The sequence below is a fragment of the Neodiprion virginianus genome, chromosome 3 (assembly GCF_021901495.1).
Source record: "Neodiprion virginianus isolate iyNeoVirg1 chromosome 3, iyNeoVirg1.1, whole genome shotgun sequence".
NCBI lineage: Eukaryota > Metazoa > Arthropoda > Insecta > Hymenoptera > Diprionidae > Neodiprion > Neodiprion virginianus.
Genome location: NC_060879.1, coordinates 2,641,118 through 2,662,760, shown reverse-complemented (window position 1 = coordinate 2,662,760; position 21,643 = coordinate 2,641,118). Strand labels below are relative to the sequence as shown.

At 39.1% G+C, this 21,643-nt stretch overlaps 1 protein-coding gene across 6 annotated transcripts in view; it reads left to right on the top strand.

Moving 5' to 3' along the window:
* LOC124300230 (protein bric-a-brac 2) overlaps positions 1 to 21,643 on the top strand; it is a 34,275-nt gene extending 12,632 nt beyond the window's left edge. For 3 of the 6 annotated variants that reach the window (XM_046754063.1, XM_046754066.1, XM_046754060.1), the window contains exons 3-9: positions 174 to 338; positions 14,934 to 15,221; positions 15,750 to 15,855; positions 17,305 to 17,460; positions 18,450 to 18,785; positions 18,886 to 19,336; positions 19,674 to 21,643. In XM_046754063.1, coding sequence (XP_046610019.1) covers positions 174 to 338; positions 14,934 to 15,221; positions 15,750 to 15,855; positions 17,305 to 17,460; positions 18,450 to 18,785; positions 18,886 to 19,336; positions 19,674 to 19,875 — 1,704 coding nt within the window. In that variant the 3' untranslated portion in view covers positions 19,876 to 21,643. The remainder of the gene's footprint in view (positions 1 to 173; positions 339 to 14,933; positions 15,222 to 15,749; positions 15,856 to 17,304; positions 17,461 to 18,449; positions 18,786 to 18,885; positions 19,337 to 19,673) is intronic. The other 3 variants (XM_046754061.1, XM_046754064.1, XM_046754065.1) reach the window with 3 other exon arrangements.

The window sequence follows — 21,643 nt, the reverse complement described above, 5'->3', positions numbered from 1 at the left end:
TAAGCGGAGTTCTTTTTTTTTTTTTTTTTTTTTACATTTTTTCTAAAAATTTTTATCCATTTTTTGTCCACCGCAATACAACTCGTATGCGTATTACGTTATTAGGCGTAACGATTTTTGATGGTTCGTTTTCAGTTTTGATTTTTTTTGTTTTTGTTTTGATTTTTTTACAGGTCGTCTTGTCAGCGTGCAGTTCGTACTTTCAAAAACTACTTCTGTCAAACCCGTGCAAACATCCGACAATCATCATGCCCCAGGATGTTTGTTTCACCGATCTGAAATTCATCATCGAATTCGTATACAGAGGTGAAATTGACGTGTCGCAGGCTGAGCTTCAGGTGAGTTGATTGTAATTACCGATTCTACGATTAGATACGACGCTTTGTTAGGTATACGTTCATACGTGGAACGAGAATATCGTTGGAAATGAAAAGAGAAATAAATGCCGCGAGAGAAAAATGACTCGTATATAATTATATATGTTCATTGTACATATTTATATATAGGTGTATGTAACGCGTGTTACACGGCAAAATATGCTTTATCAAACGGGTTTTTCCTCACAATACTTGTAAAGTGTAATTAAAACTTTCCCTACCGAGGGAAAAATCTCTCATGTACGTACCGTAGACGATGATTTGTTTGTTACGCGAAGATACGATTGTGCCTGATACTAATTGTCGTGAAAATCATGCGAGAACAATTCTTGGTCTCCAGTTGTGTCGCGGTTATATTATAATTGGATCAAACACAACCGCAGCTTATTTTTACGAAAGGAAAACGACAAAGGAACTTTGAAAGAGAGACGCAACATGTGTGTTGGAAAAAATATTTCTTTTAAAATTGTTCATTCCATTTTAATCGAATGTTTGAAACTGTTATATTTCACAGTAATCACGAATTACGAAAGTGTCTGTTATGTACCTATCTATCATACCGCGTACGGCATGATATATACTTACGAAATTCGTTTCGATTGACACTCTCCGATTTTTATCTGTCCGATATATACCCTACACCTGTTTGCGCAACGATAATAATCGTCTATCAAAAATTCTTAGCGACGATATTCGTTTCTTATTCGATCATCATTCCGTGTTGTTTCTGTAATTATCGTGAATCCGGATTTAATATCTGTTCTTGATACTGCAGGAAACTGTCTTATCTATATTTACCACCGAGTTTGCTGCTTGAATGCTACGGTTTATAACCGTCTACAGGTCCCTGCAATTTTTTATTTACTTAATGTTCATCTACTAAATGTGAACCACCGAACGCCGCTAACTTACCGACTGTTTTACGGAAAACGTGATGATTTCTCACGTTGGTAACGTATCTTACCGACGCGACAAACGGTTTGAATCTGCAAATTTACCGCGAACCAAAATCTTCCACGAAAAATTCGAACGAACCTTTTTTTTTCCTTTTCGTTGTTATTTGAAACTCCGTCAACTGGTCTCGCGTAATTTTAGCATTCGTGAAACCGAATTGAACGGGAACTAGATGACGCGTTTAGGCTTGTTTTATTTTCTCACGCAGTTGATGTAATAGTGGTTTAAAAATTTGCCCCAATTGGATTTTTTTTTACCTTTGCTTTCCTCGAAATGGACACTGAAAGAATTTGTAACGATGGTGGCAATGACTGACTATCATGCAGTCCTCTTGGGGTATTCGATAAAAGACTGCAGGGGAAGGGCTTCGAACCAGTGCCTCTCGTCAAGTTGCGCATTGTTCTCCAATTTAGTTAATTTGCGCATTCGATGGCGACTGCCCAGCTCAGTCCAGACGAGAACAGGGATTCTCAATTTACGTACACGCAAAATGTCAACATTTCTTCCCCGCCTTCCTCCATGTCAATGATCCTTTTTACTTTGGTATTATGGAAACGAGAGAAGCATTCAATCCGAGAAGAATACAGTCGTAATCGCGCTTTTACCCCTTTATCGGTATCGATATCATTCACGCTGTTTTCTAACGAGCCGATTTCACAATGCTGATCATTTTATTCTTACAGCCATAGGATATAAAATTAAAACGCGCGTTGCAGAAGAGACAGATTTTTATATTGAGAAATTGTCGAATTGTAATTTTGAGTGTGACAATATAACCGTTCGACAATCCTGTCGAATTCCCGGAACTGATTATGTTATCAATATTATGTTCATCTATTGGAAATAATTGGTCATATTCTTTTACAATCCTCTGTGAAAATTATAACTGTTCCTTAACTTTTTTTTTTTTTTCTTCGAACGATTCTTCGACACACTTTCAAATCGCGTTGCTTCAATTCGCCAACGGCTTTCAGTACGTCGTGAATTTTTACGACACGTGGAAGAGAAAGAGGAGAAGCTTGGTAGATGTTACACGAGGTGGAAGGAGGAATCGTGCACGCGTTCGCAGACTGTACACCACGCGACGACGCCAAAGTACATCGACCTTGGAATGAAAAGCGCCTTTCCACGCAGACGGATTGTCAGTCTATCTCCCTCATTCCCCTCTTTCTTGTATCCAAAATTGGAGAGGTAGAGCTCTCAGTTCGCACTGTTCTCTGCTCAACATCCCGCCGCAAATCATTCCCTTATCTACTATTTTCAATCTCGTTATCGACATATTTCTGAACGAATCTGACAATTATCCTGTATTATTATTCTTTTTGTTATTAATATTTTTTTTTTTCAATTTTCTATCTTTAGATTTTTTTCTGCTTTATTTATTTTTCTTGATTTATATATTATAATTATCCAAGATCAATATTATACGTACTGTTATAATATACAAATTTGATAACACTTTCAACAATTGTAACAACAAATTCAAACGCGCGAGTACATAATTCAATGTATTGAAAAGATGTAATCGAGTTGCGGGTACAATAATGTTTATCAACGCCCCGGGCTTTCGGTTAGCTTGTTTTCGGTCCGAAACAAAATGCGAGTTCGATTCTATGCGAATTATGCGACAATGACTCCCAATCTCTCATGCCGGCTGTATCGCCAGTCACCGAAAACAATTTAGCTGGAAGCCCAATACATTTACGAATATTAATTGATGTAGCAATGTAATCTATAACAAAAGCGATGAAAAAAAGAAAGAAAGACTTCATCTGTACATGACATAGGTTTTCTCAAGCGTGCGAAGCTCGAGTGCAATTTTTTTTAAAATTCAACACCGACTGTATGCTCTCTGCAACTTTCCCTCGTGATATGTATGCGTAGCTGGGACGTGGGCACACACATTCACACGGGCATAGAGTGCGTGTACATCCGACTCCCGACTGCTGCTGGAGCCGCAGAATCCCTTTGTCCGCGCAAACTCTGCCTTGCCTGCCTGCCTACCAGCCGCCGGCGTCTACCGGTCCTCGTTTCTCTCTCTCTCTCTCTCTCTTTCTCTCTCTATCTCTCTCTCTCTCTCTCTCTTTCTCTCTTTCTCTCTGAACCGCGCGACGCCCGCTATCCCCGGGGTCAGCGTCGCCGTTAATTTCACCTCCTCGTCTCTCTTCCGCCCAGCCAGTGGCAAACGTCCGCATCCTCTTCTTCCCCTATCAACCCCTCTTTTCTCTTCTCTGTCTCCTTTGGTTTATGCCGGATTTGTCCCACTCTCTTCACTTCCCCTCCGTCGCCATTCCTGTCCGCGAATTCTATCCTGTCGTCCGTCCATCCGTCGACTCGCCGACGACGTTTGTCCCTCCTCCTATCAACCTGACTGAGAGTAGAGAGAGGCTACCGGAGAAGTCTGCATTACGCAAAACGCGCACCCGTTTCATGTGCAGCTACGGTATAACCGTCTTTTCTATGGGTTCGGGGTGAAGTTAGCCGCCTTTTAACCTACTACTCTACCGGTAACTCATTACCTACCGAAGCTGGTAAGTGGCCAACTTCACTACGAAACTGTTTACGAAATTGCAAACCAGGGAACAGACGCGTAACCTGCGTTCACGCATGCGAATATATCCGTTCTCACGCATATATGTACGTAAATAATTAATGCACGGTTCGATTACTCGACCCGTGCACACGCACGTAGGTAGAGTGTCGAATTTCGTCGCCCTGCTGGTTTCGTTCACCTCCCGCGATACGGCGGTATCGAAATTTTGTTCGGGTGCCTTTTCGAACCGTCGCGCCGCCGTTCCGCCACCGATGATACTGTACAACGCGACGGACGCGTCGAGAGGGGAGGAAACGACGTCGACGAGGACGATGAGCGTTTCAGGGGAAGAGGACCGCCATCCTCTTCTCTTCTTTGTCTCTCCCAGGCCGTAGAGAGTCACTCACTCTCTTTCTCTCTGTGTTCTGCGGGCACTGTACCTACCTACCTACCTACCTATCTACGTATGTATGTACTCGGCCTCATCGATCATCTCTTTCTCCCGCGCCGCATACCTCGCTTCTTCGTCGGCGATGTCTAGGTGTTGGTGTACGCATACCTGTCTTCTTGTATCGCGTACGTACGTACCTACGCATGTCGGTACGTTGTACAGCATCATATATACACACATACGTACGTATGTACCGACTATCGGAAATATTCAACTCTCGCCAAGCTCTTTCTCCTCCCGATTCTCTCTCTCCACTTCCTCTGCAGGTTCATAGCAGCTCTCCTTCATCGATACCCAGGGAAATGGCACGCTTATGTATTTCAAATGCCGCGACTCGATTAACTCGATTATCGAGTTTGAATTTTTCGTTGGTAAGGTACTCGAGCGCAGGGAACCTCCGTCGATTTTATCCCTCTCAATTTTTTCTCACTCCTTTTTTACCAGTTATCCGGAGCTGATGGTGAATATGCAGAAATCTTACCGCATTTCTCTTATTGTTGAATATCTGAAAAATTCATAGAAATTGATATCTGCAGTCAACCCGATTATCCACAAAGTTGGTTACGAATGTGCCCAACAACAATAACACCGCCCAGTTTGAACCGACAACGAAAATACGACGTATCTTTATTATACTTTTTTAACGATCGGAGAAATTTGAATTCTGGTATATGTGAGATGATGACAAATGGTGCTTGTTACGTACATACATACATTAACAGTTCTAGATTTCACATTCGGAATTATAATTCCGGGTTGTTCGGATTTTAGCCGCGGTGACAGAGGCTCGATCATTCGCATGAAATTTAACCAAAGGTAGATGGGCGGATGTACACGCATGTATGGATGATCGGTACGCGCGTGCGACTCTGTGTGTGTGTTTATCTTTTCTCGCAGTCTACATCCGACAGAGAAAATTTGTCGCCTCCTCCTCCTCCTCCTCCGAAAGCCGACGGCGCGTTTCCCCCTCCCCTCTCCCTCTACCCTGGATTCCCGCCCCCCCCCCTCTCCGCCGTCTCTCTGCTCCTCTCCTCTCCTCTCCTCTCGGCTGTATCCACGCATCCCTCATCTCCCGGCAACAACCGAACCGACTCGACGCAACGCAACGCGCATCGCGATACGCAACGTTTCGGCGGTTTTGCCGTGTCTCGATCGACTGACTACTCATCTCGTGGATTTTGCGTTGTTCCCTTGTCGTCCGGATTCTCGTTTTTCTAACGAGGATCGCGACGCGGTATCACGACGTCGTTTGTACCTAACCTAACCAAATCTAGCCTAACTTCACTCTCTCAGACTCGGTTGGTTAGTCTGTCCTCCCTCCCTCCCGCCCTCCTGCCTCTCTCCCTCCCACTTCCTCTCTTCTCCCTCTCTTCCTCTTCCCTCTCTCCGCATATCGAACAACAAATGCCATTTCACTTTCGTTTGGTTACGCGGCGGTTGAGAGGTAGCCTTGTGTTGTTGGCATTAACAAGCATAAACCTCCCGTGAACACGCGAATATTTCGCTCCTCCCCTCTTTTTATAGCTTTGTACAATTCAATTATTACACTGCTGTGCAGTAAGTTATTTCACGCGGGTTGTGGGAACCGTGTTGTGCAGTTTTTTTGGTTTTTTTTACTACTCCGGTGGTAAAGCAGTGTTGTTGATGTTCGGTTGTTCCTGTTGTTGCTGCTGTTGCTGATGCTGTTGTTGTTGTTGTTGTTGTTCACTTGTTCGATGAAATTGTGAAAGACTTGAAAAGCTCCGGACGCTGAAACCGTTATTCCGCTCGTCGCGTCGCGAGTGACTTACTTCGTGATCGTCTATCTCTGTTTATTCGTTATTCATTCGTTCGACGCTGTCCGCGCAACGCAATCCGAACCGTGAACCAAACCAAGAGTAGGTGGCGAGCGATACGAGAGCCTACCTACCGAACTGGTGGCGATGCGAACCTGAACTCCTCGACGCTTTTTGTTCCTCAACCAAAGTCTAACCGGCTGCCTGTCTGCCTGCCTGACTGACTACGGAAGGTGAGTGTGACAACCGCGAGGAATAGGGGGAGGAGGAGAAGGAGAAGTAGTAGTAGTAGCAGTAGTAGTAGTAGTAGTAGTAGTAGTAGTAGTAGTAGTAGTAGTAGTAGTAGTAGTAGTGAAAATAAGGATAAGAATAAGAGTAAGAAAATTCTCGCGACGACGCAGCAAGGGCGACTACATACGTCCTTTCTGTATTTTCGGTAGACCGCGCGATAAACCGAACAGGGAACTTCTCCCTCTTTTTTTTTTTTGTTTTTGCTTTCTATTCTATTAATTTCTTCTTTTCTTATTGAAACGTTTGCTTTGTTCGATCGTTCGTTCGTCAATCTCGGCTTATTAGTTTTCCATCTGCCTCCCCAATGGTATCGCATTTTTTAACGCAGCCTTTTCAGCAGGAGGAAACGTCGTTGCGTGACTGTTTATTTGTATTGTCAGCTATTTGTCAAACCGTCGAGAAACGCAACGTCGTTGCGTATAATCGACTTTCAACTCCCCACCTCCACCCCCTGCTTGAAAAAAATTTGAAATTTTTCATAGATTTCCTTTCATTTTCCGAGGCCGTTTTTTAATTTCCGATTGTTTTCTTCTTTGTAACCCACTCGCTTACTCGCTCCGATCACGTTTTTTTTTATGTTTATTTTATCCATGCTCAAATGCTTTAGTAAAACGCGTTGGGGCACGCACGCACGGACTTGTCGAGTTTTCTTGTCTTGAAGTTATGCAGACGAGCCAGGGTTGTGCTAATCTTCTTGCAACATGTTTTTCGCTTCTTATACGCCTATGATTCATCATCCTCGTTGGAATTTCGACGTACTTTTTCAAAATATTTGACTTATTAAATTTATTATTGCCCAAACGGTTGTCGTGGGTTTTCTTTCGTAGGTACAATCCTTTTACACGTCATTGATTTTATATTATTTTTTTACTTTTCTTTCCCTTTCGGTAAAAACCGTTTGTGCAAGAACCTTAGTAATGCATAATTGTACGTTTTGAAACAGAAATACAATATCTCAGTCGGAACAATTTCTCTCTCTCTCTCGCTCTCGCTCTCGCTGTACGTTTAACGTGTTATTAAACCACTTGACTACCAAAAATCGCGGTATGACGTCATAAAGTAATTCAATGTTTTTGGTGTCTCAGGTGAATATTTACTTCTGAAAACACGTGTTTCAAGTATTTTTGAGGTCGAAGAATCCGATAATGTCCATAAAAGGCAAACTCTGTCTTTTCGGGCCGAGCGCAAGTTTGCAATATGAGTCGTAAGTGAGAAGAAGACGAATATTGCGAATACGCAAGGCGAAAAGACCGTTGCCTCATCGTTGCACACGATTCTTCATATAACAAGAGTATGTTACTCGGTCTTTCACGAAGTACGAGATTGAGGTTAGGGTCGCGTAACTTTGGTCTTGTCGCGGCGGCGCACGCGCGGAGTACTCAGAAGTACTGAAACTATCATTTCTAACTCGTAGGCTTGAAACTGGTATTTTCAGTACTCCGCGCATGCGCGCATTCGCAGACTTGCTCGACCGTCATAGAAATGGGTAATTTGGGTATGGAAAACACGCATAGAAAAACATGTAAAACATGCTCGTGTTACATAACGTCATTTTTTCCACGCATTAAGGCAGTTTTGAATTTGTTTTTTTTTTATCATTTTATAAAATGCCGCAATAGAACAAACTGTCATCTTCCTTCTTCGGGGTGAATTTTTCTTTTGAAAAACATTTAATAATAATATTTTTGAGTTCCAAGTACGCAATTTCAAGAATTACCGATCAACTCTTCTAATACAAGTTATGTTTATACTGTATAATTATACAGTAAATCACATTGACTCGATAGTTCTTGAAATTTCGTATTTGAACTGAAAACTAGTGTTATTCGGTATTTTTCAAAAGAAACTTTCATCCCAAAAGACGAATATGATAGTTTGTTCTACGACGCCATCTGAGAAAGTGGTTTTAAGAATTCGTCGACTCTGTACGCTCAAAACCGTATGAATGCGTGGAAAATAAAACTTTTTACGGTCTTTATCGGATTATTTCCTTGATCTCAAAAATACTTGGAAAAGACATGCTTTCAAAATTACATATTCACCCGATATCAACATTTACATATTAAAATATAACGGACTGTTCAGCCGCAGCAGTAACACCTTTTCAATCAGATCTGAACGGATTATGTGCAATAATCTTTGGGGGGGGGGGGGGGGGGGGGTGTATTATCGTGAATTCGTACGATATTCCTGTCCGTAATCAACTGATTCATGAATTATAAACTCCACAGGATTATAAATATTTTTTTTTTTTTTCAATCTCATCAATTTATACACAGAAGCGTGTAATTATTTGCAGTGTTTTTTTAAAATGCAGTTTACGTTTCACAGATAATATTGCGGTATTATTACAGGCGATGAGACGGCGGAAAAATAGAAAGATATAATAAACGTACGTCATATACCTGTAACGGCTTGAAAGCGAAGGAAGCTTATTCTCTTCCTTTCTCTTCTCTTCCTGTCTTTCTCTCTCGTTTTCGCGTCCACTTTCAAGTTTACACTGGCATACGTCCGTTTGTTGTCCGGTGAAACACTCCACCTCTCTCTATTTGTCCGCTTCTTCTTTTTCTTTTCTTTTTCTTTCCTTCTTCTCTCGTAAGTGGGGTATAGATATAGACATCGGACGAGTGTCGGCATTATCAGGTTCTCTCTTGCCTCCACACGTTCGTAAACATCCGACAACCGGTGGTTGCCTCACCTTTAAGTAGGTATACCCGTCCAACCTAGTAGATTGAATCCTTGAGAAAATAGAGATACACTTACCCTAAACTGCGCACGGAACAAGCATTTTCGAGTTGAAAATTGATAATTTGACAAAATAAAAATAAAAATAAAAAAAGAATGTTTTATAACAGGTACAACGATATTTACAAATCTGTTATTCGAAGTTGAATATATTCGACGCGTGACTTCTCGAATGAAATTATTTGTTGATTTCGAATTTGTTTAATTATAACCTTACTCCATTCTTTCTGTTTTTCTTCGCTATATATATGTATATTTTTTTTTTTATTTTTCTTCAGAAAAATAGAATTATTTAATTTTCCTTACGGATAATTAATACTATATACCGCACGTATATCGTGTATGTGCCTGTAACAACACGCGCTTCCTGCTTGTATTTTGTTATAAATTTTTTTTTCTTTCCGAAGCATCTTGATTGCGGAGGAAAATTGATACTCCGTGCAGACCGTAATTAAAACAATGAGTAGAGTAGAATCGGCGCCGCTAGTTTATACACGATTACGTATATTGTATATGCATGTATCTTATACATCTATACCGTATACGCAGGATATCGAAATTCAGTCGTACAGTATGCGCAGCGATTATTCATTATACGGTGTCTGCTGCGATCGCCGACGAAAACGATGCAGCGTTTTTTACATGACGAAGCGTCGAGAAAATATTATACGCATAATAACGATAGGTGGAATAAAAATTGCGGAAGAAGTTAATTGATAAAGGAATCGAACAAAAGTGATGTATTGAGGTAAAAGCAATAAAATAAATAAATAAATAAATACACGCGATATATTTCATATTATTTTATCTCTTGAAAAAATATTTCAATACGTACAATCTGTTTTGCGATGGAAAAAAATATATCAATCGTAATTTGTTGCATTTGATTTTTTTTTTTTTGTTTTCTCGTCGCCAAAAAATCTTTACTTGCAATTGAAAAAGTCAATCACTCCAGAAAATATGAAGGAATTCGGATTAGAAATGCTTGCAGAGGCATCGGGATAGAGGAACTTTACCACGCTGTCACGCATCTTTTATAAAACTTATTTAGAAGTGTATTGAATTTGACGGGCATAATTTTGAGCATGGATTAAAACGACTTTGTTTTTTGCAATATTAAATACCTTGAAAAATTGATGTCGTATAAAAAAAAAATGTTTGGTATAAAAGTTTATCATTTTTATGTGTAAAATGCAAATCTGTGAAAAAAAAGTACACGCTTCGATTTGGGAAAAAAAAAAAAAAAAAAAACAATGTTCACCTCCACCAAATCAAAAGTACGATGGCGCAAGTGTTTTTTTTTTCCCCTTCGAACCATGAAACTTTTATTTCAAACATCTTTCTCCAAAATGGCTGATTCTCGAGATATTCCGCTGTGCCAACTTAAATGGACCACCCTGTATACGCAGTAAATATTATACATAGGTGTACGTACACTAGGTTGGTCCTCATTTAGAATGTTATTGAACTATAAATAATTGAAAAACAATTCACAATTTTTTTCAGATTTTTATATCAACTGTAACCCGTGCCTGTAAGAGGAAGGATTTCCAAATTTAAAATACACGTGTTTCGGACACGTTCTTAGTATATATTTTACTGTAAGAGTAATAATGTTCGAAAAAATCCATGAATGTGAGGTTCTAATGAGCATTAGTGCTACTATCTGAGAAAAAATTCACATCATCATACCAGGTAATACGGAGAATTGCATTTCTTATAAATAAAAAGAAAAAGTCAAATTTCTAGGGTGTGCAATTCGTCGATATTGGTGTGAATTTTTTCTCAGACAGTAGCACCAATACTCACTAAATCTCCGCAATTACAGATTGATTCGAACATCGTCACTCTTACAATAAATTATATGCCGAGAATGTATGTGAAACAGGTGTATTTTAAATGATGATATCCATCCATTCACAGGCACGGGTTAGAATTGATATAAAAAATGTGAAAAAATTAGGAAATTGTTTTTTAATTATTTGTAGTCGATTTGGGGGGTGGTCTGAAAAAAAATCACCGACATCCCAAGTAAGGATCACCCTAACGTACACACGTGTTATCACGAAGAAAAGCACGTGGCGAGGAAGGAGAACGAGAAGCGTACGTGAAACTTCTTTTGCAAGCCATTCAGAAATCTCTCTCTCTCATCTCCAACAACCATCACAGCCGCAACTAGAGCGGTATACGTATACAAGGTTACAACATGACCACCACCCACGTCGTCTTACGTCGTTACATTATCAATTCCGTTACGCTCGGTGTATTCGTAACAGTAGCTGCCATGCTTCTCTCTACTCTTCTTTTCTTTTTCCGGAAAGGGAAAGGGTGGGGAGGCTGCTTCCGTCTTCCATTTCCCCTCTCATTTCTCATCTTTCTTCTATTTATTTTCTCTCTCTCTCTCTCTGTCTCTTTCACACTATCTTCTCTTGACGTTGTATACCAGAAATACATACCCAGTCTCATGTTTATCTTCTTCTTTTCCCTTTTCTTACAATCCGCGGCACTGCGAGCAACATGTGATTATATATATCATATTTACACACACACACACTTAATATTTTGCTTGACTTATTTACTGACGTGTACGTACGAACGTAAGAAAATTTTATCTTGAATATAAAAACGACCCAGTTCATTCGATCAGCATTTTTCTTCCGATTGGTAAAATTGTAACTAGTTACGGTATTATTGTGCATAACCCTATATTATATATACATATATAAAAAAAAAGGTGTAATCAATAATAAAAATTAAAACAAAAATTTGATATTTGAACAAACTATACAAAAATGTTTAAACATTATTACCGCGCAGTAATTTGACTACGTTACAAATATTGTCAGAAAAAATCCTCGTTTATTGTGAAACTAAACATTTGCTTATATATATATATATTTTTTTTTCATATAAATAATAGAGACGAGAAAATAAGGAAGAAAGAGCTGGTTCATGCTAGGTACAAACACAGAGTTCACAAATCAATACTTGTTGGGGTTCAAGGGCATCGCCTGCCCAATTATATATTTTATACGAATTTTATACGACTAATGGACGGAACATTTTATTTTTTCCTTCATCGCCGTACGGCGGAACGTTCGTTTTGAATCTGTAATGGTAAAATTATTTCGGTTCTGCTGAATTATTATTATTATTATTTCGCGGAAAGAAGAATAGTGAAGTTGCAAAACGGGAAATTCATTTTCTATTTTTTACGATGTTATTGTATCGCAAGTGGAACTTGAGTGAAATTTTGGACATTTTGGTAATAAGAAATTTTTGGAAATCGTTGTATTTAAACTCCTTTCTTATTTATTAGAGATTGAACTTCCTAAATTTGAAAAATACCGTAAAACAGATCCTTGCGTCTTCAAAACATTTCGTACTTTGACACTTCTATTTTCAACGTTACTATAGAAAGCGTAAAACGCGGTTTCGCCTACACGTATAAGTTTACGTATATATACCAGGGTGTAGTTTCGGGAAAAAATAATTTACGATTTTTCATCGTGGCAACACCTAGAAAGTTATTTGTTTTTTTACTTTTTTATTTCACATTTTTCATCCGACACGTTTGTGTGGTTTAAAAAAAAAAAAAAGAAACGTAGTTCTAGCTCTTACCCCCTGAAATGTTGATTTTTATTTCCCAATTCATTTAAGCGTTCCCTAATCGATTTAGACGTTTTCGTTTATGCCTTCAAATATCGAGATCCACGTATCTCAAACACGGAAAAGTGCTCGAGCAGCCTCATTCTATAAGCAATTATGAGCAAAAATAATATTCAACATATTTGACGCAGAGATAAAGAAATGGCATGAATTCTACGAATTTACCATCGCGATTTCGTAAAATCCGTGCGATTTATTTATTTCTAAGTCAAATGAAAATGGATCGAAGCTTTGTTCAGAATTGCGTATAGAATGGGGCTGTTAAACCAATTTTCGAGTTACGTGTCTTCCGATATTTTTGTATATGTATATACGCACGGACCTCGTAATCGACCATGGTAGAAAATTTCACTCGTAAACTTGGTTCAATATTTTTTCACACTCAACAAACCTTGTTATATCAATAATTATCATCATTCGAACATTACCGTTCTTCTCTTTTTCGATAAAAATCGATAGTTTTCACGTAACTCCAAAACGTGTGTTCTAACGATGATAAATATGCTTTCTCGCAGAGTTTTCGAAAGCTCGAATTTGTGCATGAGTTTCGCTGAACACAAAAAAAAAAAAAAAAAAACATTCGGCAATTTACGAGTATTTAAACTTGTAACGAAAAGTCATATTTTCTCACGGCAAATGAATCGGAAATAATAATTAAAAGATCGCGACTCATCAGACTATCGAGACAGAGGTGTCATCTTTTATGGGACGATCTTTTTTCTACCAAACATTAAAATGTCGTGGGATAAGAGCGTTTAAAAAAAAAAAAAAAAAATACATCATTTTTCGAATCACCCTGCCACACATATAATACGCATGTGACGATAATCGTAATACACATATGTATCCCCCCCCCCCTACACACACACACACAAATGCACCAAACAAAAAAAAAAAAAAAGATGGACGCAGGCACCGACACCTTGATATATATATAATATATATCGTACAGGCAACTCTACACATACCCTTGTAAACACATTAATATGCACGACACCCCCCCACCGCCACCTCCATCACCCGACCAACTTACCCCTTACCCGTCAACCCACCTTGCGAACACCGCCAAAGGGGCGGAGGGGGGGGGGGGTGCAGGTCTCTCGAAGTTCGTTAAGGGTTCGGCGGGGTGGAGGGCGGGGGTGTACGATGGTCGATACGCAGGTCCGCAGCGTCGTGTCTGACTGCCCCTCCACCCCCCTCAGCCTCGATTCGTGGGTGCGCTGTGTTGGGGTGAAGGGGGATGGGGGTGGGGGAGGTTATACACGTATACATCGTTCTCGTCGTGTGTCCTGAACCCCGCCTAATCGCCCCCCCCCCCACCCACCCGAAGCCGCCGCGGGTTTGTCTCCCCCTTTCGGCGTTGATTAAAGAACAGAAAACCGGATTCAGCGACGGAACCGACGACAAAGCGGGGTACTGCATTGCCGGATTAATATTGTACAGGGTATGATGACGAACGAACGGCGAAGAAGGAAGAGAAAAATGTTGGGTTGCGGTGTAGAGAAACTTTCGATGTAGGGCCGGTTGTGGGGCTGTAGGGGAGGATATTTCTAAGAATTGGTTTAATTAACATCGATGAGATCGACGTGCGTTTAATCGCGCATTGAAATTAGAATCTCACGAATTAACAGGGTTGACGAAAGTCTGTGACAGTAGTTGGGCTGGTTTCTTTTCGACGTTTCTACTTTGTCGTCGGACCTATTATTTTGCGAGAGTATCTGAGAAAATTTGGGACAACGAGCGCGCTTTGTTCCAACTCGAGTAGTGGGGGGAGAAGCGGCCTTATCGAGAGTGTCGAATGTACATGTACGTATTACGTATATAATATACATGTTGCAAATAACATTCGCGATTCGTGTTATACGTGTAACAATAACAACGACGACGACAACGAAAACGATAGTCTGTTGGAGAATGAGAAACGTGAGAAAAATATAAAAAAAAAAAAAAAATGAATCGCAACGTACGGTAATTAAAAAGGGAAAAAATTGATGAAGGGAAAGAAGGGATTTTGAAAAAAAAAAAAAAATTTGTATAAAATTTCGAATTATCATTATTTTAACGTGTTATCGGCGGACGTACGAAAGGGTAATGAGGATGTTAAAATTTGACGGCCTTGTTTAATTGCGTTGTTGCAGTCACTCCTGAAGACTGCGGATCAATTGAAGATAAAGGGCCTCTGCGAGGTACCGGAAAGTAGAGAGGGTCCACCGTCTTCTGTTAGCCTAAGTTCACCGCCTAGGGATCGTGATTCTTCCGGTACCGGTACACCACGTTTGAATTATACAAAGCTTAGAAGACAGCATCATCCGAGGTATAAAAGGCCTAGGTTTGAGGCAAGGTCCTCGGATACACCGGGTAACAGGCATTTCGAGAAGTACAAAGAAGAGGAAACCGAAGGATTCAACAATCGGGACGACAAAGAGGTAAGCTGACGATCGTTTGAGATTATGAGAGTACGAGTGGAGTGGAGAGGAGAGGAGTGCCGGTGAGACGACGGGAGATGAGAGGGGCGGAGAGGAGAGGAGCGGGGAGGGGAGGGGAGGAGGCCCTTCGGGGTAACCGGAAATTCGGACGTTATAGATAAACAAAAGAAGCGCAATTAAAAGAATATTATTATTATATATACGTATATTATACAATTTTTAGAGACAAAAGCGGGAGAAATTTTTCTTTATTTTTTTTTTTTTTATTTTCCTCTGTTAGCATCAGACCTGACCGTCAAAGGTAATTTGAAATAAAACGCATGCATGTATAATGTAGAGGAAACAAATTGACGATGAAGAGAGATTTTTGAGCGCGAATTGATTTTAAGAAGGCGGCGCGCGTTTTTTGTTATAATAATGATGACGACAGATGAAAGAATAAAAATATAGACGAAATGGAGAAAGTAGAGAACAATTGAGAAATGTATATTCAATATTATCTTTTTCTCTCTGTCTCTCGATTTGTAGAATCACAGGGACTGGCAGACCGAAGATGAAGAGTTCGGTGAGCCGACAATAGTTTTAGAATCGCGACAAAAGGAAATAAGCAACGGTAACACGAACAACAATAACGGTAAGTGGATTTCACGCGATTTGCTGCCCCACACCTGAACGTGAAACGATAAAAACAATTTCTTTGCAAAAACAAAATATATATATAAAAAAATAATAATCAAGAAACTTAAACAAATAATAAACTGTGCTCTAGCAAAAAATCCACCGTCAAATTTCTCGCCCTCGCCTATTACGGACATAATGTATATTCTTTCATTCCATTCTTTTCGTTTTTTTTTTTGTTTTTACACTTCCTATCTTTTAAAAGCGAATAAAAAAATCTTTCATTGTTTTTTTTTTCCTTCAACAATTAATATAAAATTAATATATTTGTAACAGTCACGAATCGAGGTCGTTTTTTTTTTTTTTTTTTTCTCATTGCTCGCTTCTTTCGTTCGTTTCTACGATTTTCCCCTATCTCCCACGAACACGTGGAGCATCGTTCACTGGGAATTCGGTGATGAAAATTAATTAGATAAACATGTACATTTTAAGTGTGTAAAATAGTAATATTGTTATATGTTTGTGTGTGGTACGAACAATACTGAGTCATTCACATCCCCATTTATATGCGTGTATAGATGTATATGTCGTTTATACAATGCGCTTGATATCCGAAAGATTATATATATATATACCTCGAGTGATATTTAACTAGGTACACGTTTCGTCGCGATCGTCGATCTATGATCGTGTACGATAAAAGGGGGGGAAAAACAAAGTTTACATTTACCGAAATTGATGGTTTTTTAGGTTCGAGCATATGTATGTATGCAATGTATGCATGTATGTATGTATGTATGTATGTATCGATGGATCTATGGATGGATAGAATGCGTTATAAAAAGTGTATAAGTATGCATCACTATGCCAGTTTCTGTACACGTACGGTATCCGGAAAGAGGAACTGATAGACATAATATTATTATAGGGTAAGGAAATAGTTTGATATACGTAACTGGAAATGACGCTTGAAAAGTTTTTTTTTTTCCTTTTTTTTTCGTAGGAACTAACGATAAGAGAGAGAGAGAGAGAGAGAGAGAGAGAGAGAGAGAGAGAGGAGAGAGAGAGAGAGAGAGAGAGAGAGAGAGAGAGAGAGAGAGAGAGAGAGAGAGAGAGAGAGAGAGAGAGAGAGAGGGAGAGAGGGAGAGAGGGAGAGAGGGAGAGAGGGAGAGAGGGAGAGAGGGAGAGAGGGAGAGAGGGAGAGAGGGAGAGAGGGAGAGAGGGAGAGAGGGAGAGAGGGAGAGAGGGAGAGAGGGAGAGAGGGAGAGAGGGAGAGAGAGAGAGAGAGAGAGAGAGAGATAAAAAAAAACAAAGAAGAAGAAGAAGAAGCATACAAAAGTAAGGAAAAGAGAATAATGATTGGTTATAGAAATTTTTTATGAGGTTTCGTCGTCGATAGTCAAAGGTGTGGGGCATATCTATATAATGGATACTTTAGGACAGATTTTAATCACTTGAAATAAAGGTGAGATGTTTTGTCACACAGGAATGGGACATTACGGGCACCATACGGATCCAGGAGACGTTGATTTACCACCCGAAACTCAACCTACACCTCCCAGTGCTACTCTAGTTGGTACTACGATAACGCATTTGAGAGACCCTGATCACCAATCGACAGGTATATTAATATGTACCTATTCCTTTGTGACATAATGCATAAACCTTTATTTATACCGGCATACGTCAGGACGAGCGTAGACTATTATACACGTATGATAACAATGAACGTGTGTTTCGAAAAGCATATCGATGACAGTTTAGATTTGATTAGGTACTGTTTATTTAGAATACAGTTGAAATACGAACGACGATAGGTCGGAAAGTGTCTATTCGACCAATATTTAAACGAAATAATTAGTGATGATGAAAACAGTGAGCAGTAAGTAGCGTAACAACCATCAAGTATATTGTACGTATAGGTATACAACGGAAGTAATGGGGTACATGAAGAGATGAATGAATGAATTTTATCATTAATACGATTCGTGGAAATTTTTTCCATATTTTACCTTTTTGCGTCTTCTTTGTTTAATTTTTCATTAGTATGTATATTATGGAAATTTTCTATGAGGTAAAAACCGGTGATGACAATAATTACGTTGTACTACGGCATGTTAGCTTGATGACAAATCAAAATAATTGGGTTAATAAGACTTAACTAGTTGTGATTAAATTTGCGTTCCTCCGCATTGAATTTGCTGCCCACGCAACATCATTTTATTATACGAGCAGGGAGGTGGGACAGGGGGGGGGCCTCCTCTTATCGTAATACCGTTTTAAGTCTAATAGAGTCACGTAACCGTAAAATGATCATCGTCGAATCGTTTATTCAAACCGCACGACGGCGGGTGTTTATTTGTTTATTTATTTCTTTTTTTTTCCAATAAGGTAGAGTTCTACGAAACTCGGAAAATCGAAATTGAAAATGGGGATGTGAATGACTATAAATTGATTGTATACCGTTGTTGGGGGTGTTGGCTATTTTTTTATTTTTCTTTTTTGCCACGTCTGTAAAGATGATTCGAAAGCTTAAAAAAACAAAAGCGAAATTCACAAAAATCACAGCGTGTGGTAATACTTGCGATGGTTGTTAATTATATGTTACAGAAATACAAAATTGTGACAGTGTTAAAATAAAATTTGAGACACTGCACACGATGGACTCGACGGACACGATAGATATAGATAGTCATATGTCAGATCGAGCTAGCGTCAGTTCAAAAACGACCGGCGATAATGACAACATGATGATGATCACTCCAGAGCTTCTTGGCCTCATGCCGTCAGGCAGTTCCGGTCATTCCGATGGCGGGGACAACGGCAGATCACATTCCGGACAAATCGGCTCCCATCATCACGGATCCAAGTCTTGGACACAGGACGACATGGACGCCGCTCTGGACGCTTTGCGAAATCACGATATGAGCCTCACAAAAGCATCCGGTGAGTATCGAAAATCGTAACAACGATTATTCACAGTCGTTGAACAAGTTGTGCAAGTTGTTTATTCAATTTTTAACATTGATATTTTACATACAAACAGCTACTTTTGGGATTCCATCGACGACGTTGTGGCAACGGGCGCATCGACTCGGTATCGATACGCCGAAAAAAGACGGTCCGACGAAGTCGTGGAGCGACGAGAGTCTGAACAACGCTTTGGAGGCTCTGAGGACGGGAACAATTTCCGCTAATAAGGCATCGAAAGCTTTCGGAATACCCTCAAGCACCTTGTACAAGATTGCCAGGAGAGAAGGGATCAGATTAGCGGCACCTTTCAACGCCAGTCCGACCACGTGGTCGCCCGCTGACCTAGACAGAGCCTTGGAAGCGATTCGGTCTGGACAAACGTCCGTCCAGCGTGCTTCCACGGAATTTGGTATCCCGACTGGAACTCTTTATGGCAGATGCAAAAGAGAGGGGATCGAATTGAGCAGGAGCAATCCGACGCCTTGGAGCGAAGACGCCATGACTGAAGCTCTCGAGGCTGTTAGGTGAGAAATAACACCTGTTATATAACAGTAAAAATGTTGCCTAGTTGTATTTCAAGAAACACTTTTTCGTCCGCGAGTGTGAATCAAACATTCTAAGGCAATAAAGAACTTGCGTCTGTTACTAATTTCTTGCTTGGTTAAGTCCTTTAAGATTCACTTTTCTAACGTTTCTAATTAATGGAGTCTTAACTCTTTGGTACTCGTTTATTTTTTTTCAGTATATTTAAAATGAAACATTTGTTTTTATATCTATTGTGAATCCAATAAAAACTCTACTTTCCCTGCCATTGTTTTACATGTTGTAATATCGAGGTGTTTTTTTTTTTTCTCTTTGCAGAATGGGTCACATGAGTATAAATCAAGCCGCGATACATTACAATTTGCCGTATTCGTCCCTTTACGGCAGATTCAAAAGAGGAAAGTATGAAGAACCGGTGGGAAATGAAATGTCACAGGACAGCAACAGCCTTCACTATCACAGTCCGAATCAAAATCACTCATCGTCTGTTCCCGATCAGATGCCTTATCAGGGTAGCTGAAACTTACCCCTCTACTAGGCAATTGATACCGATAATTATTTTAAATTACAATTTGTTAAGTACGACAGCGCTTTAATGCGACAAATATCTCTGAGTCTAGCTATATTATACCAAAGATCTTAGATCTAAATGAAACAGGAATTAAATTTTTTTCGTTACATCTCGTTCTGTTATTCGTGCACGTTTTAAAATACGTTCCTTAAGTTTTCGCTGTCATACCATTAGTGGACGGCATAAAAAATTGTAAAAAAAAAACAACGCCAACAAAGATTCTTATTCAAATTGACTAAACCCTCATAGATATTTGACGCAATAATTTTGTTTACGAAAAAGACGTTGTATTTGCGTTATACAATGGTCAAACAAACCTGAATTAAACGTCGTACATATACATTAGCCACAGGCAGCTGAATCTGACGTTGAAATTATTTATTCAAATGTGCTTATTTTTCCTCGTATTGTAACATTAAAAATGTTATCTTGACCTTTTGTGAACGGAAAACATATACGTATTTATGTATATCCAACATATTTTATTCAGTAGTGGTACAAATTTGCATTGTAAAATAATATCAATCCGACCGAGTTTTTGAAATACGGATTCAGCTGCGCTCAAATATTATATCGATTAACACGACTAAGTCGTACCCGTGGCAGCTATTCCGAGATTAGTTATTTATTATCATACATTAATTTGTTCTTATTTAAGAAAAATCGAGGGAAAAAGAGACAAACGAAGTGATGCTAGATTTACTACTAGGTGCGGTTTCGAAATAGCTGTCGTCATTTGGTCATTTTTCTAATAAACATTTTTATCATATTCTTATTATTAAGCAAGCAAATAAATAAAGATATACCGATGTGACAGAGAGTGAAGTATTACCATATACATATAATATATGAGGTTTCAATTCGAATTTTGATATTTACCGATTGTAATAACTTTTAAAGAAAAAATCATGCAGTATTAGTTCTTGAATCGATGTAAATACGCATTGGAATTATAGAGGACGTTTATTCCCTTATTCTGTATGGTTTGTTAATGTTCAGACCTATTTCATACATATTATTTAATTCTTTAACGTATTTAATATACGACTATTATTGTTGTTGTTGTTATTATTATTATTATTAATATTATTATTCTTATTTATGAGTACAATATATATAGGAGAAAATCTATCTCTCTATTCCGTGACCACGTTTTCTTATGTAAATAGTTTATACGTCTAGAGTCAAAAGTGTATACGATATACGGCGACTTTGTGTATTGCAATCGAATTTTTTTTTTATCAACGATTTCTTATTCGACTACTTCATCTTTGACTCGATGGATATATAAATATTACAAAATCCATTTCACAGTTATTGCATAATATTATTTACACGCACAGGCCTTTCAATGATCAATCTTGGCATATTTTCGGAATAAGGCTTGCATAGCTCAAAAAACATGCTCTACATTATTTTGTCTGCGTGGGACTCGTGTTCTGTTATTAACGCATGTCATGTTCTTTTTCCTTCGCATAAAATACCCATACACTATATCAGAATCTGTATTTAATGTGAACAGAAATGACTATTTGTGATTGTTTGTGATTTCGCACTATAACGATTCATTGACAATGTTTTAGAGGATGATGACACCCAAAAACATCTGAATTTTCCGTAATTATTTGAATGAGCGATTGGATGAAATGTAAAAAAAAAACTGCGACGTACAGGAAATTTGATAGGTGAGAATATGTGATTATCGTAAAATGTAAAA